At 39.5% G+C, this 18755-nt stretch overlaps 1 protein-coding gene across 1 annotated transcript in view; it reads right to left on the bottom strand.

Annotated features, from left to right (window-relative positions):
• The window catches only part of FAF1 (Fas associated factor 1), a 227529-nt gene that overhangs the window by 163804 nt on the left and 44970 nt on the right, over nucleotides 1-18755 (bottom strand). The window contains exons 4-6 of the mRNA XM_070745898.1: nucleotides 15295-15503; nucleotides 7349-7440; nucleotides 180-271 (exon numbers count right to left, since the gene is read on the bottom strand). Coding sequence (XP_070601999.1) covers nucleotides 180-271; nucleotides 7349-7440; nucleotides 15295-15503 — 393 coding nt within the window. The remainder of the gene's footprint in view (nucleotides 1-179; nucleotides 272-7348; nucleotides 7441-15294; nucleotides 15504-18755) is intronic.

The raw sequence follows: 18755 nt of genomic DNA on the forward strand, positions 1-18755 counted from the left end.
ACCCATTAAAAATCTAATAGCAGCAGCGCTTTGATAATTGCTCATCAAAATCTATTATAGATTCTGGCCTTTGCATATATATGGTTCAAATATAGTAAAATGTATAGTGATTGTATAATCTCAAATATGCTATTAAAATGAAACCCTATATTTCACATTCAATTTTATTTGTGACTTACCCTGGTAAACTGGATGAAGATGGTGGTGGCAAGTCGGGCGTTAGGACATACAGGTTGTTGTTTTTGGGCAAGTGTAAAGTTTTTAGAACGATCTGCAGGAAAAAATTATTTAGAATTTAGAATTGTCAAAATGTTTCTATTAGGTGTCTGTATCAGAAACCTAAAGCCAAACTGATGCAAAATTATATATGTCATTAACAATCACAATTCTGTGAGTTAAAAATGCACAAGTGAGGAGGAACAATTAATAACAAGCACAACAGGAACCTTATTATGCTACTGATGAAAATCTTTCTCTTTCACACACACAAAAAAATCCCATTGGTAGTAATAATTGGTAATATTTAAATATTTTATTTAGTCTTGCCCTTAGTGGGTTTCATTGCAGTACAACTGCATGTAACACATAATGTAAGGTACAATTTAAAATGCTGCTAGTCAACAAGCTTTCTTCTATTACCAAAGAAATAAACAAGCTTTCTTCTATCGTTAATGTATGAATTAATTTCCGAAGAAGCACAGCAGCCCTTCTTTATAGTGAAAAGTCTTACAGTCATGAAGCTAATTAATATTGTACATGATTAATCTTCAATGAATCACCATGTTTCTGTAATATGAAAAAGTAGCATGCCAGGCTTGTCTTATTTTCTAATAAAACCATTGCTACATTTTTACCTAGTAGGACACCTGCCTCTTTTTCAGGAGAGAAAAGACCAAACACACCTTGCAGAATACAAACTTATTATGTGTGTTCTGTTCTGACCAGATTGAAGGGCATTTGCAATATAAAAATATTCACAATGATTCATTCTAGTCTTTGATACGAGCTTCTAAGTCAGTGTTTCCCAACCTTGGCAACTTGGAGATATTTGGACTTCAACTCCCAGAATTCCCCAGCCAGCATTCGCTGGCTGGGGGATTCTGGGAGTTGAAGTCCAAATATCTCCAAGTTGCCAAGGTTGGGAAACACTGTTCTAAGTGATGCTGTTGATCTACCTCAATTTTTATTTATTTATTTTATTATTTAGATTTGTATGCCACCCCTCTCCACAGACTCAGGGCGGCTCACAACAAAATGAAACAATTCATAACAAATCTAAATTATAGTTTAAAATATTTAAAACCCCATTTACTAAACAAACATACATACAAACATACCATTCATAAATTGTATATGCCCGGGGGAGATGTCTCAGTTCCCCCATGCCTGACGACAAAGGTGGGTTTTAAGGAGCTTACAAAAGGCAAGGAAAGTAGGGGCAGTTCTAATCTCTGGGGGGAGTTGGTTCCAGAGGGCCGGGTCCGCCACAGAGAAGGCTCTTCCCCTGGGGCCCGCCAACCGACATTGTTTAGTTGTCGGGACCCGGAGAAGGCCCACTCCTGGAGAATTGAGTACCTGATGGGGAACAATAGGCATCAACTGAATCTCCCAAGGAAACACGACCAGGTGAGCTACCGTAATTTTATTTTATTGTAAGGCTACATTAACAGAATCTTTTTTTACCCCCTGAACTGCCCATCTCCCTCAGAGGAGCTCTGTGTAGCATACAAAAAACATCAAAATATAAAAATAGTATAAAAATTAAATGTTGGTAGTAGAATAAAGTACTAAAAATTATAATGTTACTATTAAAATTTCAAAATTAAAGTTTTCAGGGGGGAGGCAAGAATAATTAAACCTTATTGAAAGTTAATTAAAAAGGCAAAGAGAGGGTTCTCAGGACACCAAACAGTTCCACACTGGCACGCCATATTTTAACCCCTTTATGGAAGGCCAGGAAAGTGGGGCCCTGCCCCACTTTGGGGGTGGGGGAGGGAATATCTTGCAAATCTAAAGGTACAAATCTCCTGCTGTCACATTTAACCATCAGATTAATTAGGACAGGACTTTCCTAAATTTCTTTGTCTGACCATTAATCCACTAGGGAAGTGATAGCGAACTTTTTTCCCCTCAGGTGCCGAAAGAGCATGTGCGTGCGCTATCACACATGCATGAGTGCCAACACCCATAATTCAATTCCTGGGGAAGGTGAAAACAGCTTCCCCACCCCCCAGAGGCCTGGAAGTTGGAAATGGACGGTTTCCCAACTTCTGGTGAGTCCAATAGGCTCGTGTTTCGCCCTCCTCAGGCTCCAAAGGCTTCCCTGGAGCCAGGATGTTCTGCCGGCGTGTTTCAACCGCCCATAATTACAGGGTAATTAATCCAGGGAGACACACACCACACGATAAAAGGAAAACCCAAAAGATTTTATAAACAGAAAAACAGAAACAGCTCCCTTTTTAAATGTCAAAGGGATTTTCTGGTACACACAAGGCACAGGTTAAATGCAATCCAATTGCTCACCCAATAACTGGGAAATTGAGTCCAATTCTAAAGTCCAGAGAGTCCCCACACAATCTTGAACAGCACAAAGACCACGATCTTGACGAAACAATGAATCAGATAAACTGCCATGAGGCTAAAACACCAAGCTGCACTTTTATCTGTAGCATTAATTACAGCAGCCCCACCCAACCACAGGTGGCCTCATTTTCCCTTGTAATAATCCTTCAGTTGTTGTCTCCTATGCATCACTCTACGCATGCGTGGATGTGTTATTAATTCTTGTTCAGAATCCAGGGATGATACAGATGATTGATCTCCTCCTGGGCTGTCTGCCAAACTCCCCTCTTCCCTGTCACTCACGCTTCCTTGGTCAGAGGAGGCTTCATCAGCAGATTCCATCGGGAGCAAAACAGGCCTGCTGCATGTAGATGTTTCCCCCACATCCACCTGCACATTCCATGGGGCAGAAGCTGGGCCAGAGCTAACCACAACACCGGGGAGGTTAAAAATGCCCTTCACATTCTCCCGGAGGCTCTCTGCAAGCCAAAAATGCCTTACCAGAGCCTCTGTGCAAGCCAAAAACCATCTGGTCGACAACACATGCACGTTGGAGCTGAGCTAGAGCAACAGCTTGTGTGCCAGCAGATATGGCTCTGCGTGCCACCTGATAGGTTCGCCATTATTGTATTATGGCGGAGTAGGCAAAGTTGGCTCTTCTATGACATGTGGACTTCAACTCCCAGAATTCCTGAGCTAGCATGATTGGCTCAGGAATTCTGGAAGTTGAAGTCCAAAAGTCAGAGAAGAGCCAACTTTGCCTACCCCTGCACTATGGGATCCCTCCTCTCTTGTCTGATAATTTCCTGGGAAGCATCTCTTCTCATCTTTCAAAATCATTCTTGTATACCATTACACTTGGTTAAAACCGTGTCACTTTGGGCTTTAGGGCCTTCTGGATCTTGGACCTTCCCATGTTTAGTACTGGATCAGGCTGCACTGGCCCAAACAGACCTGGTGTGCAATTTGGGGATGCTTCTGGGGTAGCGGGGAGTTGGGAAGTCCCTGGGAGGAAATCCTTTGTTGGGCCTCAGGGACAGTTAGAATCCAGAATGTTTTAGCTCCATTCCTGCAGTCCAACAAAGGTTTTCCCCTCCCTTTTGTCCACAGGATGGGGAAATCCTTTGCAGAGTTGCAGGAACAGTGTTCGAATCTTCAGCCAAAGCACTCTTTCTGAGGCCACTCAAATCTTGAGTGGTCCTTAGACTATACCTAAATTGAAAAATGCTTGTAATTTTCCAGACTCTAAACTTGATAGTCTTCCCCTCCACTATAGAGAAGACTGTAATTTTCCAGATTCTAGGCTTGATCTGTAAAGCTCTCCATAAATATTAATCCTCTGAATCCTCAAGGGCTTCTATAGCAAGTTCAGTTTTTATAAAAAAACACAAAATATGTATTGTGACACAAACTCCCACCTTTATCAACTTGCATGCAATGTCACAATACACAGACTAAAGGTGCGCAGTTTCCACTGCAAGACAAAAGGTTGTCATTTGCCGTCTCTGCAGATGGCCATGCAAACTCACCTATTCTACTCACTTAATGGGAAACTGCCACCTTAGGTATCTCAGAACTATATGGCCCTTGGGTCAAAAAGGTTTGTTATGCCTATCCAGGTCACAGATCTCTGGCAACAATTCCAGTGTTAGAGCAGGTTTTTTACATTTTATCTGGAGATCCCAAAGACTGAAGCCAAGCTCTTCCACATATAAATATATCTACTCTGCCATCCTTTTATATAGCAAATTAATTGCATGTTGCATGTCACTGGTAGAGATATATAGATATATAGTGGTGCTGCGCCTTCATGCATGATTTATGAATCATAAATCCAAAGGCATTTCCAGAGAGAATCAAGTTTCTCCACACCATGTAATGTAAGTACAGCACTGATAATAAATTGCCATTCAGTTTCTACTTGAATAAATTAATTTATTTCAGTAAATAATAATAATAATAATAATTATTATTATTATTATTATTATTATTATTATTATTATTATTATTATTATTATTTAGATTTGTATGCCTCCCCTCTCCGTAGACTCGGGGCGGCTCACAACAATAACAAAGATAATATAAAAACAAATCTAATAATTTAGAAAACACTAAAAACACCATTATTAAAAGCAAACATACACACAAATATACCATGTATAAACTGTATAGGCCCGGGGGAGATGTCTCAGTTCCCCCATGCCTGACGGCAGAGATGGGTCTTAAGAAGTTTACGAAAGGCAAGGAGGGTGGGGACAGTTCTAATCTCCAGGGGGAGCTGGTTCCAGAGGGTCGGGGCCGCCACAGAGAAGGCTCTTCCCCTGGGTCCCACCAAACAACATTATTTAGTTTATTGTTATATTACCAGGACCAAATCAATGTGACAACAGCTCCAGCTTCATTATTTTAGGGTTTTTCCCTCCTGTTTTTTTTCCTCATACATAACTCCAAGGTGACAAACTTATCAATACTCCCTCCTCCTCCTTATTTCACCTACAACAACACCCCTGTCAAGTGAAGTGAGTCAGGATGAGGAAGAATGATGGCCCAAAATCACCCAGCTGGTTTTTCATGCCCAAATAGTCTCCTGATTTCTAGGCCAGCATCTTAACCACTGCACCAAATTGGATTTCAATGTTACGTAGTGCTTCTTTTAAAAACAGATATGGTACAACCCCTGCTTGTTCTTCAGAAGAAAGGTGGGATTGTCAGAAAGTCATAAGGAGCACTCAGTTGCAACACAAAGTGCTAAGAAGTGCTCAGTTTCAATTTAGAATATACCATATTTTTTGGAGTATAGGAAGCACCTTTTTACGCCCCAAAAGAGAGTGAAAATTTGGGTGCAACTTACACATTGAATGTAGCCCCACCCATCCACCCCAAGCCTTTGGCCTCTGCCTCTCAGCAATTTACCTCCTCGCAGCAAACAGCAGCAGAGCCTGCTTAGCACAAGGCACTATTATCTGTCTCCCGACACTCCGTTGATTGATTGAAATTGCTGGCAAGCCCATGTGCTAAAATAAAAGAAAAAACTAAAGCTGCACGGAGACAAATTGCTTCAGGGAGAGGCAAAGACAGAATTTTATTTTCCTGTGCTAATCAGACTGTGCTAAAACTGGCTGTTTGTTTTTTGCTGCAAGGAGAGAAGTCAACAATGTCGGTTGGCGGGCCCCAGGGGGAGAGCCTTCTCTGTGGCGGCACCGGCTCTCTGGAACCAACTCCCCCCGGAGATCAGAACTGCCCCTACTCTTCCTGCCTTCCGTAAACTCCTCAAAACCCACCTTTGCCGTCAGGCATGGGGAAACTAAACATCTTCCCCTGGGCACGTTGAATTTATATATGGTATGCTTGTGTGTGTGTATGTTAGTATAGGGGTTTTTCTTAAATTTATAATATTTTAATTAATTGGATCATGTATTGGATTGTCTTTTCACTTGTTGTGAGCCGCCCCGAGTTTTCGGAGAGGGGCGGCATACAAATCCAAATAATAAATAAAATAAATAAATTTGTTTGTTTGTTTATTGGATTTATATGCTGCCCCTCTCTGAGGATTCCCAGGACAATAACCATAAATGTCCATAGAACATTCAAATTATTAGACTTATTTTTTAAAGACTGCTTTATTACTGTTCTAGACAACTTAACACAATGAAGAAGCGTTTTAAAATAAATGTTTGATCTGAAGAGACTCAGGGCTATTGTGTATTGTGTCTTCTTTTAAATAGCAGAGAATACTTCCAGAAAGCCACAACAATTTTAAAGATCCATAAAAGTATAATCTGAAATGTCCTGTTTTAGTATTAAGTACAGTGATGCCTCTAATTACGAACGCCTCTACTGATGAACTTTTTGAGATATGAACCTGGTGTTTAAGGTGGGTTTTGCCTCTACTTACGAACCATTTTCTACTTACAAACCTGAGCCTGGGTGTGTGCGCTCTCTCTTACTGCTGCAGGGATTCCCCTGCCTTGTGACTGCAGCCGCTGGGATTTCCCCTTTGCTTGCCACCGCTGCCGGGATTCTCCACCTCCAGACTGCCAACGCCGACTGTTGCCGGTCAAAGCGCCACCACGTCTGCCTTCTCAAGACCGCAGTCCGAAATCCTTTCTGCCTTGGTGGGGTTTTTGCCTGTTGCCACGAGATTCCTCGGGTGGCAAGCAAAGCCTGATGTCCAAACTCCCAAAATGCAGCAAAGGAGCTCGTTTGCCCATCTTACCAGTCCTGAAATCGCCTTGCAAGGAAAGGAGGCAAAGACGTCCCTGTGGTTGAAGGTAGATCAACCACAGGGACATCTTTGCTTCCTTTCCTTGCAAGACGAATGAGCTCCTGTACCAGCATGGCTGCCTCCCTAGGAATTTCCTGGGAGGAAACAGGGCTGCAGGGCCGGAAAAGGTGGGAAGAAGCCTCCGTGGGGCCTCTCAAGGAATCTCCTGGGAGGAAACAGGGCCTCCACCCTCCCTATGGTTTCCCCAATCGCATGCATTATTTGCTTTTACATTGATTCCTATGGGGAAAATTGCTTCTTCTTACAAACATTTCTACTTAAGAACCTGGTAACACAACGAATTAAGTTCGTAAGTAGAGGTACCACTGTACTGCCCTGAATATTGTCCAAGTTGCTAACTGTCAAAGTTAAATGTTATCCTTTGTAAATATTGTGCCTTCATTGTACAAGCAACCATGCCATTTAATCCAGAATATTTTAAACATTGCTAACAAATCAATATTAGTTGGCAAAAAGGGTCCATTGGGAAAAAAAATTCCTGTAACAAATATAAAAACTTACACTATCATCTACATCTCCAGTCTTCCAGCCCTTTAGCAACATTTTCGATGCAGGAATCTGAAGCTCGTTTTCTAAAATATGTTTGATCTCTCCTGGAAAAAAGCACAAAGCAGAATCATTTAAAAAACATTTCTGATTTTTCTGATTTATCTTTATAAAGCATAGGCAAAATAAAATCTAAGAATCAATCAATGCATTTTAAGCATACAGTATGTCTTTAAATATTTTAGTTTACCTCCATAAACTCATATATAACAGCATCAAAACTGGAACACTGAAATAATGCTTAAAGTATGAAGAAGAGAAATGCAAAATAATAATAGATTTTACTTGAAATGCGATTGAATTTGATATTATTTTTCCCATCTTATGTAAAATGGATTAAAGGAATTCAGATTTCATTTCTAAATTAAAACAAGTGGATCTTTTGATGTTTAGGGCAGGGGTGTCAAACTTGATTTCATTAAGGGCTGCATCAGGGTTGTGTTTAACCTTGGTGGTCCAGGGTGGGCATTGTCAGGATGGTTATGGCCAGCTTGTCACTCGTGTCGGTGGCACCTGTAGTGGCCCAAGTGGTAAATTAGCACTTCCCTCAGATCAGTAGTGGTTCACTACTCGTTTGTGTGTGTGCGACACTTCTGTGCATGTGCAGAAGCATTCTGGGTAGGTGGGTGGAGCCTCCCGCCACTGGCGCTACTAGTTCTAAGAACCAGGCTGAGCGGCAAACAACCCACCACTACCTCAGACTCTCCCTCACTCTCCCTCACTCTCCTTCCTTCCTTCCTTCCTTCCTTCCTTCCATCCTATCTTCCTTCCTTCCTTCCTTCCTTCTTTCCTTCCTTCTTTCCTTCCTTCCTTCCATCCTATCTTCCTTCCTTCCATCCTATCTTCCTTCCATCCTATCTTCCTTCCTTCCTTCTTTCCTTCCTTCTTTCCTTCCTTCTTTCCTTCCATCCTATCTTCCTTCCTTCCTTCTTTCCTTCCTTCTTTCCTTCCATCCTATCTTCCTTCCTTCCATCCTATCTTCCTTCCTTCCATCCTATCTTCCTTCCTTCCTTCTTTCCTTCCTTCTTTCCTTCCTTCTTTCCTTCCTTCTTTCCTTCCTTCTTTCCTTCCATCCTATCTTCCTTCCTTCCATCCTATCTTCCTTCCTTCCTTCCTTCCTTCCTTCTCCTTTCCTCTTCATTCTCCTTTCTTCTTCCTTCCCCTCTTTCCTTATTTTTCCTTCCTTGGTCTCTTCCCATCTTTCCTTTCCTCTTTCTCCTTCCCTGTCCCTTCTTGCATGTTCAAATGCAAAGAGCAAAACATTTCTCTTTTTGTTTTGTTTTTAGTTTATTTGGCCAGTCCTCTGCCAGCGAAAAGGGAGGCAGGGGCTCTCCCAACCTCCATTTTTACTGGCAGAGGCACCGTACACCAGTCCTTTGCTGTTTCTAGGACAGCCCCATGAGCCAGATCTAAGCACCCACAGGCCAGATCCTGCACGCAAGCCTTGAGTTTGATATCTCTGGTTTAGGTTATATAATTTGCATTAGACGGCTCTAAAACCCCTTCCTAAATTGTTTGAAAGGTTTAAATTTTACACATAACGTAACTACTAATTTAGCGTCTTAGCTAACAGCTAATTATTGAGACAAAATGCTTTTTCAACTTGGTTTATTCCACAATCTATAACTGTCTGGTTTGGTGCTGCAACCCAACAGGATCGACATAGACTTCAGAGGATAATCAGAATTGCAGAAAAAACAATTGCTGCCAACCTGCCTTCCATTGAGGACCTGTATACTGCATGTCAAAAAGAGGGCGGGGAAAATATTTACTGACCTCTCACATCCTGAACACAAACTGTTTCAACTCCTACCCTCAAAACATCGCTACAGAGCACTGCACACCAAGACAACTAGACACAAGAACAGTTTTTTTCCGAACGCCATCACTCTACTAAACAAATAATTCCCTCAACACTGTCAGACTTTCTACTAAATCTGCAATTCCATTCTACTAGTTTTTCTCATCATTCCTTTCACCCATTTCCTCCCATGTTGACTGTATGGCTGTAACTTGTTGCTTATATCCTAAGATTTTTATTAATATTGCTTCTTAATTGCTTATTTATTTATTATTATTTATTATTTATTATTTAGATTTGTATGCCGCCCCTCTCCGAAGACTCGGGGCGGCTCACAACAGAATAGAACAAATCATAAATAATCAGAAAACTTTAAAATTTATACAAGCTTTAAAAGAACCCCATAAACTAACAGACGCACACACAAACATACCATGCATAAATTAAACATGCCCGGGGGAGGTGTTTCAGTTCCCCCATGCCTGACGGCAGAGGTGGGTTTTAAGGAGTTTACGGAAGGCAGGGAGAGTAGGGGCAGTTCTAATCTCTGGGGGGAGTTGGTTCCAGAGAGTCGGTGCCGCCACAGAGAAGGCTCTTCCCCTGGGGCCCGCCAACCGACATTGTTTAGTTGACGGGACCCGGAGAAGGCCCACTCTGTGGGACCTAATTGGTTGCTGGGATTCGTGCGGCAGTAGGCGGTCTCGGAGATATTCTGGTCCAGTGCCATGAAGGGCTTTATTTGACCCCTATGACAATCATTAAGTGTTGTACCATATGATTTTTGACAAATGTATATTTTATTTTATGTACGCTGAGAGCATATGCACCAAGACAAATTCCTTGTGTGTCCAATCACACTTGGCCAACAAAAATTCTATTCTATTCTATTCTATTCTTCTTTCCCATGGTTCCTACCTCAAAAGTTTGAAGAAGGTCTGTGAGGACCGATTCTTGATCTTCTGCATATCACTAAAATTTGGTCCTGAATATAACTAACAGAGAATGTTAATTAACTGTTTTGATTGCTGTTAACAGAGCTAAAGGCTAAATTAGAGTACAATTTTTTTCTTAATTTAGAGTAGAAATACAAAGAAATACAAAAATCTTTGTATTTCTCTTTATCAAAATTATGGTTTTGATTCTAAGCTCCACAATTTGTTAGTTCACAGTTCAAAGCCCTTTTCAAGCCCTGAATTACCCGAACCGAGCAACACTGTACAACTCTTGCTCAATAGCAAATATAGTATGATCAAATGCAGAACACTAGTCTCATGTTCCAAAGCCGATGTCATCCATATTCCACATGATTTTAATTATTTCTCTATTCTCATGATATATGGTCCTTCCATCTGGTGGGCATTTTATGCAATTGCATCACTAGGGAAAAAAAGTTAACATTTGACTTTGAGAGAAGCATTATGCACATAACCCACAGCTGCTTTTGCAGGAATGTGAATCATAGAATCATAGAGTTGGAAGTGACCTCCAAGGTCATCGGGTCCAACCCCCTGCTTAAGGCAGGATTCATCAAACCATCCCAGAAAGATGACTGTCCAGTCTCTGTTTGAAGGCCTCCAGTGAAGGCAAGCTCAGCACCTACTGTGGCAAACTGTTCCACTGGTTTATCACCCTTACTGTTAGAAAGTTTTTTCTGATATCTATAGAAACATAGAAACATAGAAGATTGAAGGCAGAAAAAGACCTCATGATCCATCTAGTCTGCCCTTATACTATTTTCTGTATTTTATCTTTGGATGGATCTATGTTTATCCCAGGCATGTTTAAATTCAGTTACTGTGGATTTACCAACCACATCCGCTGGAAGTTTGTTCCAAGGATCTACTACTCTTTCAGTAAAATAATATTTTATTTTAATCTAATATTTTAATCTAAATCTACTCCCTTGCAGTTTCATTCCATTGTTTCTAGTCCTTCCGTGTGCTAATGAGAACAATGCTGATCCCTCTGCTCTGTGACAGCCCTTCAGATATTTGTAGACAGCTATCAAGTGTCCTCTCAGTTTTCTCCTTTGCTGACTAAACATCCCTAGACATTTTAACTGTTCCTCATAGGACATGGTTTCCAGGCCACTCACCATTCTTGTGACTCTCTTTTGAACTTGCTCTAGTTTATCAATGTCCTTTTTAAATTGGGGCCCCCAGAACTGAACACAGTACAGTAATCCCTCGCGACTTCACGGTTCATCTTTCACGGATTTTCAAAGAGGGCTTAAATCCATTAAATCCATTAAAAATTTTAAATCCATTAAAAATTCATAAAATTCTTCTACAGTACTACTGTACTCTATTAAAGAAACTGGTAGGATATCACATGTAGTTCCAGCTTAGATACATTATAGAATGACTGTTTAATGCAAAGGGTGGGTTTCAAAAGTCCAAGTACTCGTTAAATACATAAAAAAAATATTTCCTCCACTGCACGGAAATTCGTTTTTCACGGGTGGTCTTGGAACGCATCCCCAGCGAAAAACAAGGAATCACAGTATTCCAAGTGTGGTCGTACCAAAGTACTGTAGAGAGGAATAATAATGAACTGAAGATGTTAAATTTGCTATTGAAAGGACAGACTTGAATATGTCAAATAGTTATAAAAAAGCTTTGATATGATGCTCAGCAGTAGTTTCATTGCATGCATAGTTGATGGCAAACACAGCTTTGCTTCTGTATAATGTGTGAATTGACCCTGAGCAAGGGACAGATGGAAGGGATTAAAATACTATTGAAACACTAATGAAAGTATGGCCTTAGTTTAGTAAAAAAGTGTAACTTAGAACATCAAAACAGAATGCAGTCTGGTGGGTTTTTTTTTTACCCTGATCTCAATATATATTTATTTTTCCATGTAAATCAACATAACCTGCTTAATCGGAAAGATACTGTGACTAATGTTCATATATATTTGCACATATAAAAAGCTACTTCTGATGATTACAGAATTATGAGCAAAATCTCTGTGGATATCAATAATTTCATATAGTTCCCTGGAAAACTTATTTTCAGAAGGAAAAATGCATACTTTTGGCATGATGCATATATTTCAGAAAGTATTATATTTCATTCAATTGTCAACACAATTGTCTCTGAAATCCTGCTCCTTCTAGAAAATAAATCATCAGCCTGTTGTTTTTTTAAAAAAATCTCAAAATATAAATATCCCCGTCTCATTAAAAATGAACATTTTATTAATTTATCAGTTGAAGTGACACTAATATCATTTTCTCATTTGGAGCTGTGCAAAATATAAAATGAGACTGAGAACTTGAATTTCAACCAATCTCAAAAACTCAGTGAAGAATTGAGCATAGTAATAGATATGAAGTGAATAGCCAAACAAGCACTGTACCTGCTTAGAAAATAAAACATATACTTGCCACTAGGTGTCACTCTTTGATTATATATTACATACTCTTTTTTTAAAAAAGTTCTGGGCTTGCCACACTATGCCTATTATTTTTATGTTGCATTTTTAAACTAAATGCACCATTCAAAGTCCCTCTTTGAGAGAGATGGGTGATTCAGACATGTGAAATATAAATAAACTAAACAAATTTTAAAGGGAAACATTTGTTTGATACCACTAATCATACAGAGTGGGCAAACTGTTTTAAACACATACAGTGGTACCTTGGTACTCATGATGAGTACCAAAACAAATGAGTACCAAACAATTTTTTCCCCAGAAGGAATAATATAATGAGTCACAAGGCAGGCAACATTGACAAGTTCTAGCTTGTGTGTCAAAATGTGCTGAGTACCAAATTCAATAGGTTTCAAAGCAGCTGAGTACCAAGGTACCGCTGTAATAAAGTTGCATCTTCTTTCGACCTAGTTGCCCTAGGAGCAAAATAATGTATAAGTAATATGAGATTAATAGATAGGAAAACTATATGCTGCAATACATAACATTAATTCTAGCACAACAAACACCCTGTCTGAAAAGTGCAATGGTACAGTTTGCAGAATAATAGAAATCACCACATTTTGTAAGTCAATTATTTTTTGATGACTTTATGATGAGGGCAGAATTCCCTTTTCTTTCTGTCATGGTGACATTTCTCTTAATTCTGGCATGACTTCAAACACAACATTTTGTAATCTTTAAACTGAATTTAAAAGCATACATGTGCTGTGATTCTAACCTGGTACAACAGAGATATTATACACTGCATTAACATGGGTTCTAGTATATTTGATCGTTATTTTGCCTCATCACACAATTATTAATTCAAATACGTAAAGAACTCAAACATGTTCCCCCCAGTCCTTGTTTCCCAAGACTAACATTAACATTAACTTTACAAGTACAGTGGTACCTCATCTTACCAACACCTCTTCTAACGAACTTTTCAAGATACCAACCCGGTGTTTAAGATTTTTTTGCCTCTTCTTCCGAACTATTTTCACCTTACGAACCCAAGCAGCTGCTGCTGGGATGAAGGGGTTTCTTTTTCCCCCCTTTTTTGAAGAAAGAAAAGGGAGGAGGGAGGGGCTGCTTGGAGTAGGAAACATTTTGCAGAGAACAACCTGCTTGCAAAGGAACTGAAAGGGTGTCTTTTTAAGAAAGAAAAGGGAGGAGGGAGGGGCAGCTTGGGGGAGGAAAAATTTTGCAGAGAACAACCTGCTTGCAAAGGAACTGAAACTGTGTCTTTTTAAGAAAGAAAAGGGAGGAGGGAGGGGCTGCTTGGAGTAGGAAACATTTTGCAGAGAACAACCTGCTTGCAAAGGAACTGAAAGGGTGTCTTTTTAAGAAAGAAAAGGGAGGAGGGAGGGGCAGCTTGGGGGAGGAAGCATTTTGCAGAGAACAAGGTGCTTGCAAAGGAACTGAAACGGTGTCTTTTTAAGAAAGAAAAGGGAGGGGCGCCCCCCTTGCCTTTCTTCCTTCCCACTCACCCTTTAGCCTAGCCTTGCTTCTTCCAACCGCCCCCTTTAGCTGCTCCTCCCTGCCCTCTGTTCGCCTCCCTTCTAAAGTTTGGGATTTTCCTGAAGGATTTGCACGCATTATTTGCTTTTACATTGATTCCTATGGGAAACATTGTTTCATCTTACGAATTTTTCACCTTACGAACCTCTTCCTGGAACCAATTAAGTTCATATGATGAGGTACCACTGTATCTGCTTTTATGCATCTCTTCCCTGCCCTCCCCTTCAAAGAAACACATCAGACTTCGGGTCACATTTGGCTGAATAAATCTCTACTCTCTCAGAAATTAGATAACAAAAAGAAAAAGCTTCAGAGCTATTCATTTATTTTAAAGATTTATATAACTGTCCATCTTTTTAACATAACCCTGGCCATCTCACAGACAGTAATAAAACACAAACAATGCTTTAAAAAAGCATAAAAACCTTCTGCCCCACCCAACAGAAAGCTAGATAAAGTGCTTCCTTGCAGAAAAGAAATGAGTCATGTGTACAAACACCTGGGTACTACAGAACACACAGAGATCACCCTCAGGGTGAAATTGTAAAACTTTTCCTCCTGCCCTTTCAAGTAAATGGACTTTTGGCCCTGCTTTTCCCAAGCTTGAGATTGGAATGCACCTGTTGTGTGTTTACAAATCAGTTCTCCCTGGGCTTCCTAGAGCTCTGCCAATTTCAGCTCTGACACATACAGTGGTACCTCTACCTACGAACTTAATTTGTTCTGTAACCAGGTTCTTAAGTAGAAAAATTTGTAAGAAGCAGCAATTTTTCCCATATCAATGTAAAAGCAAATAATGTGTGTGATGGGGAAACCACAGGGAGGGTGGAGGCCCTGTTTCCTCCCAGGAGATTCCTAGAGAGGCCCCACAGAGGCTTCTCCCCGCCTTTTCCGGCCCTGTTTCCTCCCAGGAGATTCCTAGAGAGGCCCCACAGAGGCTTCTCCCTCCCTTTTCTGGTTACCGTTTCAGAGGCTCGAGTTTGTAAGTGGAAAATGGCTCTTGAGAACAGGCAAAAAAATCTTGAACACCCGGTTCTTATCTACAAAAGTTCGTAAGTAGAAGTCTTCTTAGGTAGAGGTACCACTGTGTTTTGTATTATAATTACATTTGATACTTAGTTTGGTTTTGTTTCTCTCCCCCCGCTCAGTAGTTTCTTACCGACTGTACAACTGTCTTCAAGCACCACATCCATATTTCGATCCCTGTATTCCACTCTGAAGTCAAGCATTCGCGGTTGTCTTTCCACTATTTGTCTGGATGGCACTACGGGACGAAATGCAGAAGAGGAGGAAGGTGCTGAAGACGATGACGAAGGATGACTAGCGGGACCATAGGCAGGCCTTTGTAAAGATTCTCCACTATATTCACTGAAAAACATATCAGCTTGGTGTCAAATAAGGACAGTTTTCCAAATGTATGCACACTCATATGCTTACATGTATTAGAATAGAATAGAATAGAATAGAATTTTATTGGCCAAGTGTGATTGGACACACAAAGAATTTTTCTTGGTGCATATGCTCTCAGCGTACATAAAATAAAATATACATTTGTCAAGAATCATGTGGTACAACACTTAATGATTGTCATAGGGGTCAAATAAGCAATTAAGAAGCAATATTAATAAAAATCTTAGGATATAAGCAACAAGTTACAGTCATACAGTCAACATGGGAGGAAATGGGTGATAGGAATGATGAGAAAATCTAGTAGAATAGAAGTGCAGATTTAGTAGAAAGTCTGACAGTGTTGAGGGAATTATTTGTTTAGTAGAGTGATGGCGTTCGGGAAAAAACTGTGTGTGGTTGTCTTGGTGTGCAGTGCTCTGTAGCGACATTTTGAGGGTAGGAGTTGAAACAGTTTGTGTCCAGGATGTGAGTAAATATTTTCCCCGCCCTCTTTTTGACTCATGTAGTATACAGGTCCTCAATGGAAGGCAGGTTGGCAGCAATTGCAATTGCTTTTTCTGCAGTTCTGATTGTCCTCTGAAGTCTGTGTCGGTCCTGTTGGGTTGCAGCACCAAACCAGACAGTTATAGAGGTGCAGATGTTGTGCTTTTTTGATGATGTTTTTGATGTTAGGTGACCATTTTAGGTCTTGAGATATGATAGAACCTAGAAATTTGAAGGTCTTTACTGTCGATACTGTGTTCTCTAGTATTGTGAGAGGTGGGAGGGTGGAAGAGTTTCTCCTAAAGTCTACCACCATTTCTACGGTTTTGAGTGTGTTCAGTTCTAGATTGTTCTGGTCACACATAGAAACATAGAAGTCTGACGGCAGAAAAAGACCTCATGGTCCATCTAGTCTGCCCTTATACTATTTTCTGTATTTTATCTTAGGATGGATATATGTTTATCCCAGGCATGTTTAAATTCAGTTACTGTGGATTTATCTACCACGTCTGCTGGAAGTTTGTTCCAAGGATCTACTACTCTTTCAGTAAAATAATATTTTCTCATGTTGCTTTTGATCTTTCCCCCAACTAACTTCAGATTGTGTCCCCTTGTTCTTGTGTTCACTTTCCTATTAAAAACACTTCCATCCTGAACCTTATTTAACCCTTTAATATATTTAAATGTTTCGATCATGTCCCCCCTTTTCCTTCTGTCCTCCAGACTATACAGATTGAGTTCATTAAGTCTTTCCTGATACGTTTTATGAAAGACTTAATGAACTCAATCTGTATAGTCTGGACACACCACAAGGATAGTTGTTCAACTTCTCATCTGTATGCGGATTCATCATTGTCTCGAATGATTAATGTAAATTAATGTAAATTTTGTGTACTAGCCATGGCAAAGGGCTTGGATTTGGACGAGCCACTTAGAATATGCATGAGGAATTAGTAAGAACTGTATGAAGTCACAAAGTAGTTGACAAAATGCTGAAAACTGAAAATGAATGTTAAAAAGTCACTGGACTAGAGAGAACTGTACTGGAGGGTATTAAGTATCAGCAGAATATGATACTTATATCTATACCAAAGTGACCTGAACCAGCCCATGGAGAAGAATCAATCAGCAGAAGACCTTCATGACTATAACAAAGAATCAGTCAGAGGGCCTGTATAGACACAACACAATGTCCTTATGCAGAAGGGAAAACAACTGCCTTATAAAAGGTTGTGAAAATAAGCGAACTTGTGAAATCCTAGAAAACAAAGTGGCAATAATAACGAGGATGTAATCTGCCGTTTTCATAATCCTGCAGCCACTAAGAATTTCTAAAGCAAGAGTTCTTGCCACATAATGTATGAAAAATATATATATAAACCATAGGTAAACACTAAACACTTGAGAGCTGGCCAAAAACAAGAGGCAGCTGAATATACAGGAGTCCCTACTCTTTTTTTTCTTATTCATTTGGGCACATGATCAGTCTAAGGATGAAACAGATTCCATTTACAATTGTATATTACAGCTGAAGATCAACCCATCTTTCCTACTCTGCCTTACCTTTGCTTTGGGCTAGCTTCCATTGTTTGATGATATGAATGTCTTATCACTGACTTACTGACTGAGGCCTCATAATGATAAATACTGTTTAATATTAAGTTCCATTTTCCTTTGGGTGCCATATTTTATATCATCTCGGTTATATCTCATACAAATGAAATAGTATTGTAATGTATATGAATTTTATTCTGATATTTGCCATGCCTTAATATCTTCAGCAAAAGTTTCTGCAAAGACAACTTGGTTATTTTGCTTGTTTGGAGAACCTGTTAAATAAATTTGGATAGCTCTTAAGATAGGCAAGTTCTTCAAACAACTGGTTTCACTTTATGAACATTATCTGAGGTTACTTCCATGAACAGTATAGGAATGCAGCCACGAGTGGTAAGCATTTCGTTCCTGAACAAAAGCCTTTTGATTCTCAGAATTATTTGCCATAACTAGACCTCCAATTAATTCTGCTAACATTCTGACCTACAATAATCTTAACAGTTGTCAGAATTTAGCTTTTTTTTTTTTAGTTTAGATGCTTTTCAAAAGCACAATTATCGTTTTCTGAGTATATACTTTACACAGACAGAGTTGGACGTAGTGATACGTCCATTCCCTCTGACAGAATGGTATTTACAAGAAAGGTTAAAAGGTTCCTTGGGGATACTCCAAATAAGAGCAGATGATGAAGGAAAGAAAAATAATATGTTCGCTTCAAAGGGTAGGACTACAGTTCAAGTATATGTTATTTTTTGTATGTTTGCAGAAATACAGTATATGAATATTTATTTCTGATTAAAGGAATTCTTCATAAGGACTTATGGAACTGTATAACTTCTTATGAATCCAATGACCTGTGAATCAAAAATGATTTATTATATAACTGTGTAATTATTGTTTTGACACTTTGTCATGTTTTATTGCTGTTTGTAACATTAAAAAAAATTAAAAAAAAAAAAGCACAATTATAATTATAAAATGAAATAGATGCTAAACTGAAAATACCCAGTTTCAAATTTGCCTTTGTATTTGAAAACAATGTAGTATCAATCTGACTATTAAATAAATACAAATACTTCAAAACGATAGTATGAATCACAGTAACTGATTTTAGTCATTTACTATTCAGATTTGTTTACTAACAAATATGTAAACATCTGATAGGACATGCGG

The sequence above is a fragment of the Erythrolamprus reginae genome, chromosome 3, assembly GCF_031021105.1.
Source record: "Erythrolamprus reginae isolate rEryReg1 chromosome 3, rEryReg1.hap1, whole genome shotgun sequence".
Lineage (NCBI taxonomy): Eukaryota > Metazoa > Chordata > Lepidosauria > Squamata > Dipsadidae > Erythrolamprus > Erythrolamprus reginae.